At 34.8% G+C, this 19,482-nt stretch overlaps 1 protein-coding gene and 1 long non-coding RNA gene across 2 annotated transcripts in view; one reads left to right on the forward strand and one right to left on the reverse strand.

The window, feature by feature from the left end:
* Window positions 1-205: 205 nt before the first annotated feature.
* ifih1 (interferon induced with helicase C domain 1) overlaps window positions 206-19,482 on the forward strand; it is a 71,335-nt gene continuing 52,058 nt past the window's right edge. The window contains 4 exon segments of the mRNA XM_056465936.1: window positions 206-779; window positions 3,787-3,955; window positions 8,782-8,958; window positions 11,317-11,400. Of these exon segments, the coding sequence (XP_056321911.1) occupies window positions 333-779; window positions 3,787-3,955; window positions 8,782-8,958; window positions 11,317-11,400 (877 nt within the window). The 5' untranslated portion in view covers window positions 206-332.
* LOC130235362 (uncharacterized) overlaps window positions 13,579-19,482 on the reverse strand; it is a 16,657-nt gene continuing 10,753 nt past the window's right edge. Inside the window, exon 3 of the long non-coding RNA XR_008838387.1 lies at window positions 13,579-14,020. This is a non-coding gene — a long non-coding RNA (uncharacterized LOC130235362). The remainder of the gene's footprint in view (window positions 14,021-19,482) is intronic.

The following is a 19,482-nucleotide window of genomic DNA, read 5'->3' on the forward strand; positions in this document are numbered from 1 at the left end:
AAAGTAACATGTTTGACGTGATTCTGTCGCCATCTATAGTTTATTTGATATTTAAGACTACGGGAAAAAATTGTGTGGTCATGCAAAAAAAAAAAAAATCTTCATTTAAATACACCATATTTCAGTTGCAAATAGGTTATCTCTATCTCTTATATAATATAGACCAAGCAATGCTAAAAGCATATCTCTGACAGATCACGTTCAGAAACCGTAACGAGAAACGAAACCGAAAGCAAGCTATAAGTCCAGTGAATGGAAACTGATCTCTGACTGAAGTTAGTAGTAAAGCAGGGGGATCGGTGATCTTCTTAACAGATCTATTTCTCATCTAAATGGATTTAAAAATGAGCAGCGATCAAGACACCGAGACTCGACACATTCTGGACTGTTTCAGAGACAGACTCAAGCGGCTTATTCAGGTCGAGCCTCTGCTGGATCTGCTGGACTTCCTCGAACCGGACAGAAAGGAGCGAATAAAAGCCAAAGTGGCCTCGGAAGGGAATATTAATGCCGCTTCTTTGCTTATCGATGAGATTATGCGCGCAGAGCTCCAGCAGGGGTGGTCGAGGACTCTGGTGAACGCGCTGGAGAGCGTCGGATGCGGTCACGCGGCGCGGTATGTGCGCAACAGGCCGCCGGAGCCCGGTGAAGAAGCCGAACACGACAGCTGTGTGCGGCTTATAGACCTGCTCCAGCTCAGCCTGGTCAACATGAAGACCCGGGACGTGTGTGTGCAGTGTGTGACTCTGGGGCTGCTAACACAAGAGGACCAGGAGAATGTCAGTGCTGTGTTTACACTCCTTACACAAAGCAGATTAGTGTTTACACTCTTAGATCGGGGCTTACATGATATCATTTGTGACCCTGGACCACAAAAGCAATAGCCTACACTGAATACAAAAAACAGCTTTTTTGGGTGGATTTCTTACTTCGATTTTTTGACTTTTGCTGGGCCAAATATCTATTAAAATCCTAAATAAACAGCATTTTCTAGACAAGTAATAGATAGGTTTTGTTTTCAGAAACAAGTCAGAATAACTGGGTTTTTCCTTAAAACAAGTTGACCAGGAGAATATCAATGCTGTGTATACCCTCAATACTCTGTTTACACTCTTAAGCAGTTGAGTGTTTACATATATATACATATATATATATATATATATATATATATATATATGTAAATATATATATATAGCATATATATATAGCATATATATATATATATCATATATATAGCATCATTTGCGACAAGTACCACACACGCAGCTGTCAGTGATGGACCGCAAGCACACGCACGCACACACACACACACCGCGAAATGCGAAAGTTTTTCTTTCCATTTTACGTGCGTTATTAAATTCCATAACACCCTCACCAGTCCTTACTCCTTATTTGCGTCTAATACTTTGTCATGGGGGCATGAATGAAATATTCATGAGTGATAGTGAAATGGGAGTCATTTCTTCTTGCAGATCCTCTCCATTTCTGTCAGGTAGGATGGTATTCGTTAATAAACAGCCATTTTTAGGTCTCTACAGAGATGCTCGATTAGATTTGCTCTGGGCTCTGACTGGGCCATTCTGAAACAGTCACAGACTTGTTGTGAAGCCACTCCATTATTTTAGTTGTGTGCCTAGCGTCATTGTCTTGTTGGAAGGTAAACCTTACTCCTAGTCTGAGGTCCTGAGCACTCTGGAGGTTTTCATCCAGGATATCCCTGTACTTGGCCACATTCATCGCTTCGTCAATTGCAACCACTCGTCCTGTCCCTGCAGCTGAAAACACACCTAAAGCAAATTGCTGCCACCACCATGCATCACTGTAGGAACTGTATTGGACAGGTGATGAGCAGTGCCTGGTTTTCTCCACACATACTGCTTAGATCTTTTTGGCCTCAATTCTTTATTGGTCTCACCGTATTTCTCACCATTTTAGAGGGTGTTTTTAGCAAACTCAATGCAGGCTTTCATGTGTCGGGCCACTCTGCTACAAAGCCCCAACTGGTAGAGGACTTTCTACAACTGTCTCCTTTCTCACGACTGCATCTCTAGAGCTCAGTCACAGTGATTTTTAGGTTCTTCTTTAATTCTCTCAACCCCGATAGCTCAGTTTGGCCGGACGGCCAGCTCTAGGAAGGCTTTTGGTCATACAAAACGTCCTCCATTTAAGGATTACGGAGGCCACTGTGCCAACAATTGTGTGTTTTTCAGTCAATATGGGATGCTGTGTGTACATTGAGGAAAAAAATGATTTTAGAAAATGGCTGCAATATAACAGAGTGAAAAATTTAAGCAGGTCTGAATACCTTCCATACCAACTGTGTGTGTGTGTGTGTGTGTATAGTGTATAAAATATATATTGTGTGTGTGTGTGTGTGTGTGTGTGTGTGTGTGTATAATATATATATATTTTGTGAGTGTGTGTGTGTGTGTGTGTATAGTGTATAAAATATATATTTTGTGTGTGTGTGTGTGTATAATATATATATATTTTGTGTGTGTGTGTGTGTGTATAGTGTATAAAATATATATTTGTGTGTGTGTGTGTGTGTGTGTATAATATATTTATATTTTGTGTGTGTGTGTGTGTGTGTGTGTGTATAGTGTATAAAATATATATTTTGTGTGTGTGTGTGTATAATATATATATATTTTGTGTGTGTGTGTGTGTGTGTGTCTGTGTGCATGTATAGTGTATAATATATATATTTTGTGTGTGTGTGTGTCTGTGTGTGTATAATATATATATTTTGTGTGTGTGTATAAAAAAAAAAGTATATATATATATATATATATATATATATATATATATATATATATGTGTGTGTGTCTGTGTGTGTATAATATATATATTTTGTGTGTGTGTGTGTGTGTGTGTATAGTGCATAAAATATATATTGTGTGTGTGTGCGCGTGTGTATGAGTTTTTAGACTATATATAGGTTAAGGGCAATTGACTAAAAAAATTACTTGACATACAGACGGGTGTGATTTTGCCAAGTACGATGTGATCCTGGACATCGGTTTATCTTGGAACGTAATTTTTGTCCAAAAATATAATCTATACTAATCCCTACCCCTAAACTCAACCATAACTGTAATTTTTTCTCAAAATCAGAGGAGAATAGTAGTTGTAAGTGGATAACCCGAACCGTAAGCCTAAACATAAACAGTAAATGTATCCCTTAATTCTGACTGGAATGTTGTTCTAGGATATATCCAGGAACAGGTCCTACTTGGTGAAATCAAACCATAGATAGACGTAAAGAGCAATAAACATCAGTAGATGGCGCTATAAACCAGCCACAGATGTGTTGTGATATGTGGACATGAGCTACTGATGTGGCTTATTATCACCATTAATTTATTTATTTTGAATGAAAATGCAATTACTACTAGCATTATTATTAATAATAATGTATATTACATGTAATACCCACTGCTACTTCTACAGTAGTAATATAATTAATGTGAAATAAACTAATTGTCTTCTATTTTATATTGAATATACTACTACTATGAAATTTGTTTAATTATTTTATTAATGATACTACTACTATTACTACTAATAATAATAAATATAATTTTCAAAATGATTCAGATAACTTTTTTCTATTATTATTGCATATAATTTAAAGTATACAATAACTATGTTTATATTACTTGCTTATTTTATTTTATATTGCACTACAGTTCAAAGTATTCAGCATATCACCATATTAACTGTCTGTGTCTTTCCATACGTCACTCAAAGGCTCAAACTATCTGTTCATGATTACTCTTTCAGATTATGACAGCCACAGACCAGAAAGGCAATATAAATGGTGCTCGTCTGCTCCTCAAAAGGCTGGTGAAAAACGAAGCTGGCTGGTTTTCTAAATTCCTTCAGGCTCTGGAGGACACGGAGCACCGTGACCTGATGCGTGAGCTGCAAGGAGAGCCGTGTGAGGGAGACGGTGAGAACAAAAACCTCTCAAACAGTAAAAGAAAATGTGTTTCTTACTAATCCAGTGGTCATACGCACTCTTACAATAGCAGAAGCAGAAAAACCAGAAACCAGCAGTGCTCAAATCAAGCAGATATTTTAGTTCAGTGTGACTTACAATTCAGGAGGCATTCAGCAATTCAACAAGAAGAGGCGATACACACAATGAGTGCTAATTATACAAAGGAACTGTTAGTGCTCAGAGAATAAATAGGGACCTATTATGCCCCTTTTAGAAGATGTAAAATAAGTCTCTGAAGTCCCTAGAGCGTACGTGTGAAGTTTCAGATCAAAATACCATAAAATAACTGGTGACTGTCGCTTTAAATTTAAATGAGATTGTGCTCTTTTCAAAAGAGGGCGGAGCTATAAATGCCTGTGTGTCAGCATAGTGGCAGATTCAAAAACAAGACTAACATCCTATGCTTATGAGTAGGGCCGGACGGAATCTGCAGACGTTTTTTGCTATTTCTGCGGAGAATTTTGCTACAAATCTGCATATTTCTGCGGAATTATTTTAGGAGTATCATAACTAAAACCTTAATATGCGAAATTATATCTTATATCTACTTAACGACTGTTATGTGAACTGTTATGTAAATCATTTGAATATTTTCATATTAGTCATATAATATTACTGAAATTAATTTAAAAACTGAATGAATGTAAATTTACACACATTTACTCAAGGGAATAAACAGAATTAATGATGGGCTAAAAATCTGCGGAATTCTGCACGCGCAGATTCTGTGTGGGCCTACTAATGAGAAGGGAGATCATCACTAATGGGCGGGGCTTTCCCCTCTGATGACATGTACAATGGGAGAATGTCAATGAAAGTGCTTTTGCAGTGTGATTATAAAAATATATATATGGCTAATAGGCTTGGGCGGTATCCAAATTTTGATACCGTCAAACCTCCTCCCTATTTTACCTCGGTATACGGTATTACAGTGCATACTAATAAAAAATATGATGTAAGGCTAAGACAGCGTCTCCAAACTGTAAGCCAACAGTTTGGAGACGCTGTCTTAGCCTTACATCATATTTGTGCCTAAACCATTCAGAAATTGAATACCGTATATGCGACCTTAGGTTCGCGGTCACCTGTTTGTCTTGTTTGTATTAGAGATCTGCGCGGGACTAAATTTTAGGGGTGGGGGGGGGGGGTGATGTGTTTGCGAACAGAAAAGCAAAACCAAAAACCCCCCAGCTAGATGATACAGACTCCAGACAGCCTATAACAAGCTGTCTGTATAAACACACACACACACACACATAGATAGCACCAAGCCAGTGACGCACAGCATCACACTCTCTCTCCTTCACACACATACATGCGCACGCACGCACGGGAGTGATATTGTTAGACCGCCCACTCCCGTTCAACTTACACCTGAGTTACAGACCGCTTCCGTGCTTTATTCGGAAATTTATTCCCGCACCGCAGGAAATCTGGTTGGGTCCCGCGGCTCCCATGGTACAGCAGCGGGAATGCAGACCTCTAGTTGGCATTTACCACGTCTCCCTTCTCGTTCAGTCGAAACCCAAAATCTGCCAAACTGCAGAGGTTGTGTTCTTTTTCGAGAACTTATCTTTAATACTTGTCTCCCATATAAATGCATTGTTTTTATGATTGTACAATGCTATTGAAACTGATACCGTTGCTATTTTTAGATCCTGTGGTATACCATATTACCGCCCAAGCCTAATGGCTATATACATACATGGTTATATTCACACACTGTTGCCATACAACTGTGCTTAAACTGAGTTTTGCATAACAGGTCCCCTTTAAGTGATAGAGTAAGGAAGAGGGAGTGTTTTTTATATGGAGAGAAGAGTTGTGTTTGTACAGGGGGTTTGTCAAGCCCACTCACCTGAGTGAAGCACACTTCATAAATGCACAGTGTTTTTGGCTATTTTGGAGATGTGGAGTGATTGGAAGAAAGTGTCTGCTGCAAATGTGCAAAAACTGGCGCGAGTTAAACTGGTGTCAGTTAAAGTGCCAGAGAGAAGAAAGAGTGTGTTTTCTACAGGTGGTTTGACGAGCCACTCACCTGTGTGAGGCACACTCAGAATTGCAAGAGGACTTTTTTTATTTAAAATGTTCCAGCAGAATATGAGTTAATGTTTCACATAACGTTTTTGAAACATGACCTTTCTATTAGGGAACTAGCGAAGGGAATTTCAACGTAATTTCTGTTCCTTATAGTATTTTATGCAGTGACATTTTTTGTACTCTTGAGAAACCCCTCATACACTATAAAAATGTAGGACAAAATAATGAAAAAAAAAACTACTAATATTTTATGTTGCTTTAACTTCTTATAAGTTAACAAGGTTTAAACTAAAAGTTATACAAAGTTGAACACAATATTTTAGTCAGTTTGATCTCACTGTAAGTTGAGATGGCTAGTAAATCTATATTCAACAAAAATATTTAAGGCAGCTAGATTTTTTACAGTGTACATTCCTCTAAACTTGGGGTCAAATTAAGTAAGATTTAAAAATATATTATTTTTTATATGAATCTGACATATTCATATATATAATCTGACAGAATCTTTTGACATGCTTTTGCTATTTCTGTGCAGAGTTTTGTAAACAAACAAACAAACAAACAAACAAACAAATATATATATATATATATATATATATATATATATATATATATATATATATATATATATATATATATATATATATATATATATATTCACACAAAAGTTCTGTCTGGTCCTCGAATCTGATTGGCTGATAGTCGTGAGATATTACAGTAATATCAGCACTTGTACAGCCTCTTCAGCCTTGTGTATTACTTCACCCATACGAGTGGCAAGTAGAAGACTACAGTTTGACAAATATTGCAGCTGTTGGACAACATAATGAACTTTTGAGTCTTTTTTTAGGTGAGAATGTAGTTGTTTAGCAATTATGCAGTTTATTTATAAGGACAGTGCCTATATTAAATATTCATAATTTCAGAGATTATGGCCTCGACGTCCTAAGCTTTTCATACAAAGCAAAGCAAAGATGGATGACGTTCCGCCACAAGATGGCGACAGAATCAATAGCCGCGTTTCCACTATTGCGCCTAAAGCAAGCGAGCCAGGGCGAGCCAAGGCCAGTCTCGTTTCCACTATCACTTCCGGGGCGTAATCGGGCCAAAGCGGGGCTTCCTTGGGGCCAGCGTCCGGCCTTTTTCGGCCCGCCGAATACCTTGGGCCAAGGAGGGCCAACTGGGGCTTCGGGGCGGGGTTACGTACAAAGGCGGAGTTTTCCTGTCAGGTAAAGAGGAGACAAGATGCTTTCTTCCCTTACATTTGTTTTGCTATCGCGCTAGCCTTGCAGCCAAAATCTGTGTTCGAAGTAAATGCCGCCGAACTCGAATGTCCTTATCCAGGGATCGCTGTCTGGCCTTACACCAACAGACCACAAACAGTAAAAAAGCAATCGCTTCGGTGTTCTCCATCTTCCAGCTCTCGTAGTGATGCCAGGTTGTGTTTGTGGTTATAATTTGAGTTTTTTGTTCCCGCTGAAGTGGGCGGGTTGTGTTACGTTTGATTCGGGGGACGTTCTGGGGGCGGTGTTTGCGTGACGCGCTGCGTGCAACTAGCCCGACAGTGGAAACGCGACATGATTTCGGCCTCATTTCTCAACCTCCCGGGCTATTGGCCCGGCCTGGCCCGATTAAAGCCCTGGCTCGCACTGGCCCGATAGTGGAAATGCGGCTATTAAGTCCTTAGGGGAGAAAAACAGCTTTTTTTCAGTTTTAAAACTACAGCTGAACAAATCATTACAAAACAGGTAACGTTTGATATTCTAAGTCGATCTCTCTCTTTTGTATTTTGTAGTGTTGTAATTATACCGTAGTAATCAGCTAGTGTTTGCTTTGGCTTTTTCAGAGTTAATTATAGTTAAATCACGATTGAAACAAAGAAATACTGGAAAATCTCTGTAGACTGATGGCATTTCATGCCAATCTACCTTATAATCTTAAAATGATAGCAAAATCACCTGTTTTGTGAGACTCTATGTGTGTTTGATTTTCTTTTTTATTGATACGATCATGCCGTCGTACTGTTGTATAAACACAATATCACATGAGTAGCTGTGCAATATGGCTGTATATCGTCACTGGTGGGACACAAAGGCACTCAGCCTGCAGCCTTGAGCCAATGCACTGCTCCCACCAGGGCCGATGTAAAGCCACATCGCACTGCTCTTGTGTGATATTGCTCTTATATAAGTCTGCAGAACGAATACACGTCTGCAGATTTATGATTTTGAGAGTATAGCAAATAAACTTTAACTTTTATTTCAGGTTTATAATGCAAATCTAATTTGGTCTACTTCTTTGGTAAACAAAGCAAGTCTCCCATATTTTATTTATAATACTTTTTTTTTTAAAGTAATATTTTCTGTGTTTTAGTAGATATATGATATTTAAATAAACATGTTGATATTAGTTAATAATATCCCTGAAATCAATATAAAAACCGAATACAATATATCTACACATATTTACATAAACTCAATGGTGGGCTAAAAAATATCAGCAGATTTCTATGGCACAGAATCAATGTGGGCCTTTGCATGAACATCATATCACACACTGATCATGCTTTTGTCATAACAACAACATTACTTAATCAAGTCATTTGAGAAAACACTTTAAAAACACTGCACGTCACAGATATACTGTTTGATTCTGACCCAAACCGTGTGTAGCTTGCCTCATATTTGCCTCTGATTGTGAGCTGATTTTGATCACCTGTGTACTGTGTGTTTCAGATGTGATGTCCGTGGACTCGTCAGATCCTCAGGCTGGAGCGAAGGACACTGATGCAGTCAGAAGAAACTCCATGTCTTCTCCTCCTCCATCTTTCTCCACCAACAGCTCTCTTCTGTCAGAGGATCTGGACAGCAGCGTGGACAGCAGCGTTCTGGGTGCGGATGCTGGAAATCAAGGTGAAAAATTATCAAATTATCATCAATTATCTGAAGGTTTCCACACTCTTAGTCAAATAGGAAAATCCTTGAGTTTCAATAACTAAAAACCTGAATTTCCATGGCCTGTAATTAAAGGGGACTGTTGTGTTTAGCATAACATTAAAGTAGTTCAAACTTGAACTGAATTTAGTAGCCATTATAAGAGTGAAAATGGATCATTTACCTCAGACTTTGAAAAGAAATTAAAGAAACAAGAGCACCCGGTATACGAGTGAAGTAGGGCTGCATGATAACAAAAAAACAAACTTACAATGCAATATTAGTTTGTTTGTTATTGCAATATTGAGAATAATTCTACCAGATTAAATGAATAGCTCTATTTGTAAAGAGTTTATCATTTTAAATAGACTGGGTTGGTTTTGTAGGGGTGTGCATCTGCATAAAATATAATAAACCAATCACAGGCATGCATAAATACAGTAGAGCAAAGATACAAATGAATTAAAGAGTGCTTTCTGGTTTTCTGGGAGTCTAGGAATATATACAAACTGAATAATCAAATGTAAAATGACCATATAAAGTGTCTTTATTCTTTATAAAAGTATTAATTTTTATAAAAAATTACAAACATTATAAATTATTTTGCCTGAATACTTAAAACTGGCTTTATTTTACTATGTTTAGCATTCCTCTGGTCAAATAATTACAATGAGCTTTGTTTCGTTACTTTCCAAAATAAACCAAAGTCTCTTCTTTTAAATGCTCATAGAATTCTGGTATCCATTCATTCTCATTTGGCTTAGTCCTCTATTTAGCAGGACTTGCCACAGTGGAATGAACCACCAACTATTCCAGCATATGTATGTATATGCATATTCCAGCATATATGTACGAACATCAAGCATAAACATGTCACGAACCTTTATATTTACATCAGGCAAGTCAGTCGATTTATATTATATATATTGTAATATAGTGTTTTTATTAGCTTTTATGTTTTTGGGCTCTGTTGTTTTATTATTATTATTATTATTATGTTGTTAATTGTAGCCTTTAGAATTACAGCAATATGCAAAGTTATCAGACTCCCTATATACGTACAACTGCATTAGCACAGACAGATTTCTTTTATCCTTAGTAAGCAGCAGCTGCTGTTGTTGATAATATTTTAGTTGTTAAATTATTATTATTATTTGCACATTACTATTTTCTTAATTCTAATTACCTTTAGAAACCAGAAGTTGCTGATATTTTTATTTTAATATTTTGAATTGGACTATTGAGCAGGGGGTGGGGCTTTCTTTTACGCATCATTCCCTCACTGCAAACTAACAGCACAGTAGCTTCAAGGCAAGTCATTTCACTCTGCGGCCATCTTTGAAACGCCTCTCTGGCAGTATGCTCGGACATTCTGTCTGAATGGGGAAACATCAAATTGTCCAAAATTGCTTGCCAAGCTTACAATAAAATTTCATATTAGAAAACAACAATAAAATTAAACAACAACTGTGTCTTTATTTTAATTTCTAAACTGTTGAGTCACACAAAATCTGCAAAAATTCTCATCTGACCCAAGCCCCTCCCCTGGAGAATCGTCAGTCTATAGCAGGGATGGGCAAACTCCATCCTGGAGGGCCGGTGTCCCTGCATAGTTTTGCTCCAACCCTAATTAAACACACCTGCTTGTAGCTTTCTAGTGATCTTAAAGACACTAATTAGGGTGTTCAGGTGTGTTTGATTAGTGTTGGAGCAAAACTCTGCAGGGACACCGGCTCTTGAGGATCAAGTTTGCCCATGCCTGGTCAATTGCGATCGCTGATTGGCTCTTGTACTAGTAGGCGGGGCTTCATTCACTATATTGAGCGTTATACTTTTCCCCATTCAAAACTATATAAGTGACATGTCTTGTGTATTCTGTAGTCTTTGTTAATGGTAAAAGATGTGCGGTTAAGAATAATAATATACAGTTGCTATCAAGTTGACGTCAACACAGAATGACCACCACTCCAAAGCCAGAAAGCAAACGATCAAGACTTTATATATTGAAGATTACCAAAACAGCCAATTAAATTCATACAGATTATTATTCATATTTAGAATAACAATGTGTGCTATAGCAAAATAAACATAGTACATGTTGATGTCACGCAGACTTTAAAAGAAGAAAGTTTTATGTTTATCGCCTTAAATCGAACCAAAATTAAAAATACCAAAAACTAAATCAGTTTTAAAACAGAAGCATTGAACCATGATTTCTGTGTAACGTTTATCTAAAATAACAGACACACGCTGCAGTGCAAAAGTGCAATAGATCAATCCCAGTGTTTCCAATGCACAAACCAAACTAACATACTATGTATATATATTAACTTACAGAAGTGGAGATGTATGAAGACGGTGAAGAAGAGGAGGAAGCGAAAGCTCTCAAAGATGAGGATGATGAAGATGATGATTCGTCAGGTATAGTCAGATGATTCATATCTGCAAAACATTCAGGAGTCACTGGTAAGACAAGGTTATAAGAGAATAAGTTACATTATACATGACTGAAATACAGTATCTACTGTAACTACGCCAGACGCTGAGCTAGTTAAATTAATATTACATAAAGTTGAAGTAAATATTTTCCAGAGAGATTAAGACATTTTTAATAATTAGTTTTAATAACTAATTTCTAATAACTAATTTATTTTGTCTTTGCCATTTTGAAAGTACATAATATTTTACTAGTTATTTTGCAGGATGCTAGAATTCATCTTAAAGTGACATTTAAAGGCTTAACTACTGTATTTATACTGATTATATAGGTTAATTTTCTCAAAACAATTTATTGAGGGGATAATAATAATAATAATAATAATAATAATAATAATATTAATAATAATAATAATAATAATAATAATAATATTGTGTACTCTAGCCAAACTGAAAGAAAACTTTCTCCAGAACAAAAATATAATAGCAAACATGTGAAAGTTTAACAAAATGCATGACATAATAAACATGCATTTAATAATAATATATGCACTCTATTTTAAATGCATATTAAAAACATTAAACAATAAAAGGCAATTAGAAAATAAAAAAAACTCAACATGAACTCAATTTAAAATGACAAATACTTGTTGAACTTTAATAAAATAAATGATGAAATAAAAATGATGGATAGCTGGACCCACTGTGATCAAATAAAAATAAAACGATCCCAAAAGTAAGAATTTTGCAGATATCCAGTAACCAGAAAAAAAAAAGTCATTAAAATCAATTATTTAAACCTGAACCTGATTGCATTAAAAACACTATACACTACCTGACGAAAGTCTTGTCGCCTATCCAAGTTTTAGGAACAACAAGTAATAACTTGACTTCAAGTTGATCATTTGGTATCAGAAATGGCTTATATGAAAGGCAAAGATGAATATATATATATATATATATATATATATATATATATATATATATATATATATATATATATATATATATATATATATATATATATATACATATATATACATACATATATATATACATATATATACATACATATATATACATACATATATATACATATATATACATACATATACATACATATATATACATACATATATATACATACATATATATACATATACACATATACATATATATACATATATATACATATACATATATATACATACACACACAGTTGAAGTCAGAATTATTAGCCCCCTGAAAAAATTTTCGCCCAATTTCTGTTTAACAGAGAGAAGATTTTTTTTTTTTTCAGCACATTTCTAAACATAATAGTTGTAATAACTCATCTCTAATAACTGATTTATTTTATCTTTGTCATGATGACAGTAAATAATATTTGACTAGATATTTTTTAAGACATTTCAATATAGCTTAAAGTGTCATTTAAAGGCTTAACTAGGTTAATTAGGTTAACTAGGCAGGTTAGGGTAATTAGGCAAGTTATTGTATAATGATGGTTTGTTCTGTAGACTATCAAAAAAATAGTTTAATAATAGTTTAATAAAATAGCTAATAATTTTGCCCTTAAAATATATATATATTTTTAAATTAAAAACTGCTTTTATTCTAGCCAAAATAAAACAAATAAGACTTCCTCCAGAAGAAAAAATATTATCAGACAAACTGTGGAAATTTTCTTGCTCTGTTAAACATCATTTAGGAAATATAAAAAAAATAATAATTCAAAGGGGGACTAATAATTCTGACTTCATCTATCTATCTATCTATCTATCTATCTATCTATCTATCTATCTATCTATCTATCTATCTATCTATCTATCTATCTATCTATCTACTTCTAATAATAGTATAAGCAAAATAAATGTTTTGCTAATAAATAAAGGCTTAAAATGAGCATTTTCTACAGACAATCAGTTTAAGAAAAGATGTCAGACGTGGGCCTTCAAAAAAATTTTCTGAGAAGGTTGACAACCCCTGATCTAGAGGCCTTTGCCTTTCAAATAAGCCACTTCTGATACCAAATGATCAACTAGAAGTCAAATTATTATTAGTTGTTTTTAAAATTTGGATAAGCGACAAAACTTTTGTCAGGTAGTGTAATAATAACAATAATTCAGAGGTATTAGCATTAACCTTGCTTTCTTTTTAATTGCACATCCAATGATTTAATGTCCAATTCATTGTCTGAAACAAAAATAAGGCATCAAATCTCTTCACACTTTGACATTTCATAAAGTTTGTGGTTAAAGTTCTTTAATACGATACTGTACATCTAATGACCCATAATCCAGCCTTTGTCTGAGAAATGTTCCTGCTAGCAATTAACTGTCAGGAAATGATTTTCATAGAGTTATTATTATAAAGCGCATGAAAAAGAAAGGCATAGTTGTGTGCATCGGTCAGGGTCTCTGTGGTTTTGCTGGAGCTCCACATGTGAGACTTTGCCCTAGAGCGCACAAAGTTCACCAGCTCCGTCTCCCCAAAGAAAGTGCTAAATCACGTCACATCCAGGGAACATTTCCACTAGGAGACACTTTTCCAGACCGAAGCCTGCTGGCTGCATATTGAAGTGATCAAGAACGAGTCAGGTCACAGTCTGCGGGAGGGAGAGAGAGGAAATGTGCTTAAAATGAGGCGCATTTGAATTTCTGTAAAACACAAACATTGTTTTCATAATGAATTATTGCTCTAGAGAGACAGGAGCTCTTGGAGGAAAAAAAAAAAGAAAAACTGATTAAAAGGCAGTATTTTGGAGTCTTAATGGAAAAAAATGACATATAATATATAATGCAAAAATTTATAAACAACGCCCATTCTTAGTCAATTTTGAAAAACAAATTTGAAAACGAAAATATGTCAGAGCAAAATCCTCTGAGTAAAATTTGCTCAGTTTAGATAGTATTTGGTCCCTCTCTAAATTGAGTTAAATTTACTCAAGTTAATGAGACAATGAAAGGACACAGAACACAGAAAACACAGAAAGAAACACAAAACTACAACAGCCTTAGATGAAATCAGCTGACATATAATACATTGAATCTCTCAAAATCTCAGCAGAGGAACATTAAGCAATTCCACAAACAGCAGCTTTACTTATTACCAACCTGTTTGCCCTTATTTAAAAAGGGACCAAATACTCTCTAAACGGAGTAAATTTTGCTCAGAGGATTTTGCTGTGCCCTATGTTCTTTTTGCGAATCTGAAATAGATTACTTAGGCTATGTTTTTGCAAATCTGAAAATTGTTACTTAAAGGCATGTTTTGGGAATCTATAATGTTACTTATGGTATGTTTTTGCGAATCTGAAATACATTACTTTGGGTACATTGTTGCGAAAATTGTTATTTTGGACACATTTTTGCAAATCTAAAATACGTTACTCAGGACATGTTTTTTGCAAATCTGAAATGTTACTAAGGGTTTGTTTTTGCAAATCTAAAACATTACTCGGGGTACGTTTTTATGAATCTGAAATGCGTTACTCAGAACACGTATTTGTAAATCTGAAATGCATTACTCAGGACACATTTTTGCGAATCTGAAATTCGTTACTTAGAGTTTGTTCATGCAAATCTGAATTACGTTACTTAGGGTATTTATTTACTTATTTTAATTTAGTTTTTGCTAATCTGAAATACGTTACCTAGGGTATTTATTTACTTATTTTAATTTAGTTTTTGCTCATCTGAAATACGTTACCTAGGGTATTTATTTACTTATTTTAATTTTGTTTTTGCTAATCTGAAATACGTTACCTAGGGTATTTATTTACTTATTTTAATTTTGTTTTTGCTCATCTGAAATACGTTACCTAGGGTATTTATTTACTTATTTTAATTTAGTTTTTGCTCATCTGAAATACGTTACCTAGGGTATTTATTTACTTATTTTAATTTTGTTTTTGCTCATCTGAAATACGTTACCTAGGGTATTTATTTACTTATTTTAATTTAGTTTTTGCTCATCTGAAATACGTTACCTAGGGTATTTATTTACTTATTTTAATTTAGTTTTTGCTCATCTGAAATACGTTACCTAGGGTATTTATTTACTTATTTTAATTTTGTTTTTACTAATCTGAAATACGTTACCTAGGGTATTTATTTACTTATTTTAATTTAGTTTTTGCTCATCTGAAATACGTTACCTAGGGTATTTATTTACTTATTTTAATTTTGTTTTTGCTAATCTGAAATACGTTACCTAGGGTATTTATTTACTTATTTTAATTTAGTTTTTGCTCATCTGAAATACGTTACCTAGGGTATTTATTTACTTATTTTAATTTTGTTTTTACTAATCTGAAATACGTTACCTAGGGTATTTATTTACTTATTTTAATTTTGTTTTTGCTAATCTGAAATACGTTACCTAGGGTATTTATTTACTTATTTTAATTTTGTTTTTGCTCATCTGAAATACGTTACCTAGGGTATTTATTTACTTATTTTAATTTTGTTTTTGCTAATCTGAAATACGTTACCTAGGGTATTTATTTACTTATTTTAATTTAGTTTTTGCTCATCTGAAATACGTTACCTAGGGTATTTATTTACTTATTTTAATTTTGTTTTTGCTCATCTGAAATACGTTACCTAGGGTATTTATTTACTTATTTTAATTTTGTTTTTGCTAATCTGAAATACGTTACCTAGGGTATTTATTTACTTATTTTAATTTTGTTTTTGCTCATCTGAAATACGTTACCTAGGGTATTTATTTACTTATTTTAATTTTGTTTTTGCTAATCTGAAATACGTTACCTAGGGTATTTATTTACTTATTTTAATTTTGTTTTTGCTCATCTGAAATACGTTACCTAGGGTATTTATTTACTTATTTTAATTTTGTTTTTGCTCATCTGAAATACGTTACCTAGGGTATTTATTTACTTATTTTAATTTTGTTTTTGCTCATCTGAAATACGTTACCTAGGGTATTTATTTACTTATTTTAATTTTGTTTTTGCTAATCTGAAATACGTTACCTAGGGTATTTATTTACTTATTTTAATTTTGTTTTTGCTCATCTGAAATACGTTACCTAGGGTAAGTATTTGCAAATCTAAAATACATTACTCAGGGTATGTTTTTATGAATCTGAAATAAGTTACTGTGGGCACGTTTTTATAAATCTGAAATGCGTTACTCAGTGCACGTTTTATGAATCTGAAATATGTTACTTACGGTACGTTTTTGCGAATATGAAATACGTTTTATAGGGTATGTTTTTGCGAATTTGAAATACGTTAGTTAAGGTAATTTATTACGAATCTAAAATGTATTACTTGGGGTATGTTTTTGCAAATCTGAAATACATTACTGTGGGTAAGTTTTTAAAAATCGAAAATGCAGTACTTGGGGTATGTTTTTGTGAAGCTGAAACGCGTTACCTGGGGTACATTTGTGTGAATCTGTAATGCGCAACTTTGGGTACTTTTTGCAAATGTAAAATACATTACTGAGGGTACATTTTTATGAATCTGAAATACGTTTTATAGGGTATGTTTTTGCGAATTTGAAATACGTGACCTTGGGTATGTTTTTGCAATTCTGTAATGCGTTACCTGGTGTATGTTTTTGTGAATCTGAAATGCGTCACTTGTGGTATGTTTTTGCGAATCTGAAACACGTTACTTGAGGTGTGTTTTTGCGAAACTGAAACGCGTTATTTGGGGTGTGTTTTGGCGAATCTGAAACGCGTTATTTGGGGTGTGTTTTGGCGAATCTGAAACGCGTTATTTGGGGTGTGTTTTTGCGAAACTGAAACGCGTTACTTGGGGTGCGTTTTTGCGAATCTGAAACGCGTTACTTGACGTGTTTTTGCGAATCTGAAACACGTTATTTGGGTTGTGTTTTTGCGAATCTGAAACACGTTACTTGACGTGTTTTTGCGAATCTGAAACACGTTACTTGAGGTGTGTTTTTGCGAAACTGAAACGCGTTACTTGGGGTATGTTTTTGTAAAAATATTTTTCTATAACTATTATTAGCATGAAAAGAAACAAAAGTTGTTGGTGTCATACTGGCCCATAAAGTTCATTTTAGCTAAAACTGCAGTCAAACATATGTTTAAGTACACTTTTGCAGTTTCACAAATGTAGCATGAAGCACATATTTCCCAGTACGTGTTCTGTGTTTTGTTAAACTGTTCAGGTGTTTAACAGCTGAGCCATTCCCAGATACATGTGATTTTCAACCACATTTTAATTATCTGTTTAGTGCATTCTATCCTCCTGCCAAAAATGCTATTAGCTTAACAATCAGCGATGGCACGCGCTCATAAAGCAGCTCATCCAGATCCATGACTTCTCCAGGAATCTCAGACAATTATAAACACTCCAAGCTTCCTGTTATGTAAAAAATGAGCCGCGCCGACCAACATCTATTCAGAAAACCACAATGGCAGATTTACAAGACTGAAATTCACATGCACTGAGTTAAAACACAAGATGTGTATTGAGTGTTTGAAAGAGGACTCCTGAAGCCTGTCAGCATTGAGAAAATGTACCATATGAGGCTGAAAAACTTTATTAATAATGCATGCATATTTTTATCTAGACACCAAGTTATCTAGTACTGAAGATAGAAAGTAAATCATATTTATTTATTCATTTTCTTTTCGGATTAGTCCCTTTATTAATCTGGGGTCGCCACAGCAGAATGAACCGCCAATTTATCCAGCACAATTTATGCAGCGGATGCCCTTCCAGCTGCAACCTATCATTAGGAAACACCCATACACACTCAATCACACACATGCACTACGGCCAATTAAGCGTACCCAATTCACCTATGGCGCATGTCTTTGAACTTGTGGGGGAAACTGGAGCTCTGGGAAGAAACTCACACAAACACATGCAAACTCCACACAGAAATGCTAAGCTGAGGCTCGAACCAGTGACCTTCTTGCTGTGAGGCGATTGTGCTATCCACTGCGCCACCACGTCGCCCAGTCAATAATATAATAAGGCATAATATACATCCAAACAGTTGGTTTTGGACAATAAAGCCCACCTGAAGGAGTTTATTCTACAAAAAAACACCCGCTGGATGTATATTATCCCACTTATTACATGGTTCCTTGCAACAAAACTAAACAATTAGACAAAACATTCATCTGAGCTGTGGTAATATACTAGCGGTTTAATCATATGTAGAGCTTACAGAAAAAAAAATGCTCTTGAAAATTGGCTTATTCAGTTGACAAACTGTGAAGAGCAGTCGAGTGACGTAAATATAGAGTTGGAATCCAAATTATTAGCCCTTGTGTAGTTTTTTTTATAATTATTTGCAAATATATGTTTAACAGAGCAAGGAAGTTTTTGTAAGAGGCTAAATTATCATATGCTTTTGTTTATATGACAAAACATGTCTTTTTGACTCAAGAAGGTCCATACTGACTCCAAAGGCAGATACTGATAAGATCAGGGCCTGGTGTGTGGACTTTGGGGGTTTTATGATGTGGTCACATGTTGATTGGTCAGTTTGAATGTCTCAGCATTTGGGCTTTAGTCACATGGTCAAGAAAGATACACAATAGGTGGTAAAACGCTGCTCTGCCTCTTTTCTTGGCCTGGCCTGTCTTTTCCTGGTCTGCTTTTCTCCTCTGCTCCTCTCCTCCTCTGGAGTCTAACTTCTGGGCCTGCTCTCTGTGTCTCTCTCTCCCTTCCCCTGTGTCTCTCCTTCTACCTCTGATAACTTTAATTTTACATTTAAGCTGGGTACAATTTAAATCATATAGTTTATCATTTCATATTTGATCATTTTATACAGTTATTTTGTAATTAATTCAGTTGTAACCATAGAGAATTATTGTCATTAAATCATCTCATTTTCAAGTATTTGTGAATCACTTTTGATTTAACATCAACACTTAACTGTTCCATATTGCAATACAATACAATCACATAATATCAACGCTCTCCCACATTTATAGCTATTAATACTGCCCTTATTTCTGTTTTTGCTATAAGATTGCAGAAGAATGGTTTGACTAGAATGTACAGTTTTTTACCATCAATACTGATAATTTTTTAGTCATTCGGCAGAACTACAG

Source organism: Danio aesculapii, chromosome 9, assembly GCF_903798145.1.
Source record: "Danio aesculapii chromosome 9, fDanAes4.1, whole genome shotgun sequence".
In the NCBI taxonomy this organism is placed as follows: Eukaryota; Metazoa; Chordata; class Actinopteri; order Cypriniformes; family Danionidae; genus Danio; species Danio aesculapii.